This window comes from Ziziphus jujuba, chromosome 6 (genome assembly GCF_031755915.1).
Source record: "Ziziphus jujuba cultivar Dongzao chromosome 6, ASM3175591v1".
Lineage (NCBI taxonomy): Eukaryota > Viridiplantae > Streptophyta > Magnoliopsida > Rosales > Rhamnaceae > Ziziphus > Ziziphus jujuba.
The window spans coordinates 16,148,305-16,153,432 of NC_083384.1; the positions used below are offsets into that span (position 1 = coordinate 16,148,305).

At 34.7% G+C, this 5,128-nt stretch overlaps 1 protein-coding gene across 1 annotated transcript; it reads left to right on the forward strand.

Annotated features, from left to right (window-relative positions):
- The first annotated feature begins 226 nt into the window (after positions 1 to 226).
- On the forward strand, positions 227 to 2,207 carry LOC107430344 (protein FIP2). The gene is made up of 2 exons (XM_016041180.4): positions 227 to 1,182; positions 1,285 to 2,207. Exons 1-2 carry the CDS (start codon positions 606 to 608, stop codon positions 1,818 to 1,820), a joined length of 1,113 nt encoding a protein of 370 aa, XP_015896666.3. The 5' UTR covers positions 227 to 605; the 3' UTR covers positions 1,821 to 2,207.
- Positions 2,208 to 5,128: the final 2,921 nt, after the last annotated feature.

The window sequence follows — 5,128 nt, forward strand, 5'->3', positions numbered from 1 at the left end:
ATAAATTTTAAAATTTAAATTTAATTTAATTTTTAAATAATAAAATAATATTTTAAAAAAAATCTTTCAAATGACTTATTTGTTTTTATATTTTAAAAAAATAAATTAATATATATTTAAAAAAATTAAATAATTTAAATAGTATAAAATTAATATAATTATAAAAATATTAATGAGTTTAATGAATTTTTCATATATTATCCTGTTTTATCCGTTTTTAACATAACAAAACAATTATAATACAACTAAACTTTGTGGTCCGTACGATGGGGGCTGAGACTTGAGACTGGGAGGCTGAGTGGCCACGACAAACGTACAGATTACAGCTGGTGGTGGTGGCGGTGGCGGAAGTTGGTAGTGGTTTTCACTCTCCGTGGTCCGTCTTTCCGGGACCGTGACTAGTAGTGGGCGAACAGTGCTTCACCTGCGCACGCTAGCATCCACTCACTTCACCCACCCCTTCGCTCTTTACTCTCCGCACCCACCCACACAGCCACCAATAATGTTAGCCACCTTTTCACTCTTCTACTTTCTCTCTCTCTATCTCTTCCGCTTCCTTCCCTATCCTACGCCTATCCTGTCCTTATCCTACACCCTTATCATTCATGTCCACCGCCTCTCCACCATCACCATCACCATCACCACCACCTCTTCCTCAACCCACTACTCGCAAGTTCCCACTTCCTTGCTGGACCCAAGACGAGACCCACGTCCTCATTGAAGCCTACAGAGACAGATGGTACGCTCTCCGCCGCCGCAGCCTCCGTGCTCTCGATTGGGATGCCATATCCGCCATTGTTGCTCGTCGTTGCCCTTTGACTTTGCCTCCCAAATCTTCCATCCAGTGCCGCCATAAGATGGAGAAGCTTCGCAAGCGTTACAAGACGGAGAAGCAACGGTCTGTTGCAAACCCAGGTCGGTTTTTCTCCTCCTGGGTTCTCTTTCAACTTATGGAGTCTTTGGAAAATGGGTCTTCGTTCTCGGGGCTTGGAGCTCACCCGGATCAAGGTGTTGATTTTGGTGGTGGGATTTCTATGGAAACTTTTCCTGCCAAGAAGAGTGTGAAGATTGAGAAGAATTCTGAACATTATTTTGATTCTGGTCGTGATTCTGGAACTGGGTTTGCCGTAAAAACTCAATTTCTTCATCAGAATTTGATCCCTCAAGCGTGCGAGTTAAAGGGTAATAGTACAATGTATGATGATTCTTGCGTTTACTCTGATTTTGGTAATTATGTTTGTCATGGAAGTGATACAACTGAGGTGTTTCCTGTAAAAACTCTAGGTGACAGGAATTTGGTGCCTCCAGGCTTTAGGCCAAATGTTAATGGGGCAACTGGGAGGAATTTTTATCCCGAATTTAAATCAGATCATAGCTATGAGGTTAATGGAGGGGGTAGATCTCATGCCAAGGTCTTCAGCAATCGGGATTTTGCGCATCCTGGATTTAGATCAAGGAAGCATGATAATGTGGATAGGATTGCAGACAATGGAGTTGATTTTGGAGAATCGAAAGGGTATTCATCTTTGTTGAGATCAGGAGATGCAAAGAAGAAATGTGGTGTTGGAAATAAGAGAAAAGTGGATGCAGTTGCGGAGATGATTTCGTCTATTAAGATGATGGGAGAAGAGTTTATGAAGGTGGAGATGATGAAGATGGAAATGGCCAGGGAGATTGAGAAGATGAGAATGGAGATGGAGATGAAGCGATATAAGTTCATGGTCGAATCACAGCAGCAGATTGTGGATGCATTTGCGAATGCATTATCTGAAAAGAAGAAGAAGAAAACAAAGGTGAAGGTGGAGTTACCTGATGGTTAAAGGAACTGGTGTGGCTGTTATCTCTTTGAGTTTTGTTGCTAATTTTTAGCTGGATAATGGGGAAACTAGGGAGATCCTTCCTCCTTTTTGGTTAGTGCTAAGTGGCAATGGTATATAATGATGATGTGTCTTGAAGGTTGAAAATCTATTGGCTTGTCAAGCTGATATATTTTTGGGACTAACTAATATTCATGCTTTTAATCAATGTAGTAGGTAAATTTCTGCTTAATTCTCCTTACGACTAATTCATGTTAAAAATGTTTGATGTTAGACATATTGATTTGTTTATTGTTGATAGTTGGCTTTGGAAGCATTAATGCTCGAGTGACTTTTGAATGTATATGTTATGTTTGCTGTGGTATTGAAATTCTTTTTGGGTTAATCTTCTGTAGACACGACCTGTAGATTAGTTTTTTCTTCAAAGTTGAAAGAATTTTTAGTAGTGATGATTTTACTCTCTTTCCTATGTTTGTTATAATATGTGGTTTAAATATTAGTGATACTGTTGTATGCTTTGGTTGCTGGACTACATTTGATACAAATTTTCTTACTCTATATTAGTTTTAACAAGAGGCTTATCTGTTGTAACAAGTTTCATGATAATTCATAAATTGATGGAGGTAATAATTTAGAAACAATGAATCTGTTTTTTTGTTTTCTGTTTTTTTCGTTTTTTTGAGAGTTATGAATATCAGGAAACAGGCATTCAGATATAATACATTTCAGTAGATAGATAATAAGATGACGGTCTGACCATGTTTTCTTGGAGCCTTTCTAAATGTCATCTAACATCTCTATAACCACTTATCTACTCTTGCCTGATAGTCGATGGTGAGATTATTTTTGCTCAAAAGCAGCAAGGGATTTCAAGCTTAAAGATACTTGTTCTAAGTAGCTTGAGGACTATATTGTAGGTCCTGTTAGTATAAGGTTTTGAACCTCTACTATGTATCATACAACCATAGTTTATCCTCTTAAAAAGAAGTGCATGACTTGAACAATTCCACTTGGATAAGGCCATGCTTTGATAAATTATGGAGATCTGTCATAAGGAATAATAAATTCGCTCCATAGGCTAACTAAATTCGCTCCATAGGCTAACTAGTACTTGACACTTACTGTTTGTGCCATGATGGCTACTTGTGATCTAGATAAATATTAAATATATATAGGAAAGCATATTATTCTTTAGCATGAAATGGTGTTGCTAAGGTGTATTTCCATAGATCACATCTTTTTTCTTTGGACTGCTAAAAAGATTTGCTAGTTTCTCATGAAATTTTGAGTAGGCGTTGACTTTCAATTGGCCAACCAATGCTCAAAATTCAAGCACGATTAGATAAGATCATCAATCCGATGAAATGGCACTTTCTTAGTAGTTTTTTAGATTTTGGGCTGTAAATTTTTAATGGGGTTAGATATGGATTTTCAAGAGCATTATCATTATATTATATCATGTCAGCATGACATTCTTTATAGGAAGGCATATGTTTTATTAAGACATTTGAGGATCACATTTGCTCAGTTCTTTTGAAAATATCTTAATTGACTCTGCCTTGTCCTCACATGACAACTACTTATGAAGACATTCATCCATTTTTAGCATGAGAACTCAAATCATGTAGCTCTTTTGCCTATCATCTATACCAGAAACTAGAAGCACAATCGATTAAGGAGGATGTAGCCGTAAAGAGCCTGCTAACATAAGATCTCATGCATGCTTTGCATGATCTAATATAGATCTTTTCCTTTCCTGGTTTCGTGTTGGTCAGTTTTGGTTCATTTCCAGTAGAAATTAACGAGGGAAACCATCATTATGCTTGTTGCGTGTTCGATATATAATATATATATGTATACAGAAGTTTTTTAGGGACAGAAAATTTTCCTGCTGTCCTCTGCTTCATTTTCATACCTTGTAAAACCATTTTTTTATATCTGCAATCTTTTATTTAGTTCCAGATACAATATATCTCAAGCTCTGGTCTCAGTTCAAATCAGGTCCCTGCAAAACAGTGATCCAGAAAAGGGGGTAAAAAAATCTAAGAAATTATGGATGAAGCACTTTCATCCGAGACTCTGAGGCCATGTTTTCCTTGTTTTTTAACATTCTAGGGAAATCAGAGCATTTTTCATTTTTATTATTATTTTTCATTTCTTTGTTCGTTGATATTTTTAAACCTGGTTAATGATCATGAAGGTGTACAGTGCATGTGTAAGCTAAATGCATCATGTGCATAAAAGGAAAATGCCAAATCATAAGAAGGTGCTGGTTTTTTTTCCTTTACGTTTGTTACACGGATAAAGTTTCCATAGATGTGTAATGCATGCAACTAAGTAATTTAAAACTTGCAAGGAGCACAAATCTAACTTGCATAGATGGTTTTGACGATAGGAATGAATGTGTGTCCAACTATCAAATTGGTGGTTTTCTTATGGCTGTGATTGCGTAATTCGGTCAATGAAAATTATGTAATATTTTAAAAGTAAATTCAAGGACTATTTTGACTTACATGCCCATAGCTAATATTTTAAAAGTAAATTCAAGTAAACTCTCGGCTTGTTTTGATTTAGTATACGCGTAGCAAGTCTTCGGTCGAATAATTTGAGAGTTTTGTAGTCTTTTAACATGGGTTTTTTAAATCCTTAAGTTGGATAGATCTTATCTTTTAAAAGAAAATTCAAGGATTTCATTATGAATGAAAAAAATAAACCATATTTTTCAAGTTTCATAATAATATATATGGAGTGGATTGAGAGAAAAAAGTTAAAATTACAAGCACATTTAACAAAAACAGTTTATTGGAAGGAAATTCTTCTGTTTAATGTATGGCTAAAATAACAATGAATGTGTTATAGTTTATTATTTTATGGTTTAATTCATAGCTTCTTTTTATTTTATTTATTTTCCATTTTTTTATATATAAAAATGGCGTGTTCACTTTTTTCTGTAGGAGTGACTGTATATGCTGGAAACGAGTAAAAATTATTGTCACTTTGACTAGTTCGAAAAATATATAATTCAAATGATGGTCACAAATCCAAGTGTATAAGTTTTTTTTTTTTTTTTTTTTTTTGGTGGAAAAAAATCCATTTGTATAAATTATGTTTAATTAAGGACAAATATTATGTTGGAATATAAAATGTTCTCAAATATTATGGTAGTCTTTCATAAGAATTTAACAAGAAAATTAAAAAAAGAATGTACTTATTTATGTATGTAAAGTACAAAATGATATTTAATAAGGGGGACAAAAAAAAAAAAAGAAAAGGGACAACATGATATATAATTAAATAAATCCATCTAGAAA

What these genes read in the sequence shown, in the direction of transcription:
- LOC107430344 (XM_016041180.4), top strand. Translation starts at nt 606, where the DNA reads ATGTCCACCGCCTCTCCACCATCACCATCACCATCACCACCACCTCTT. An exon ending in TCAAGCGTGCGAGTTAAAGG is followed by an intron (nt 1,183 to 1,284) that starts GTAATAGTACAA and finishes TAAAAACTCTAG; the next exon opens with GTGACAGGAATTTGGTGCCT.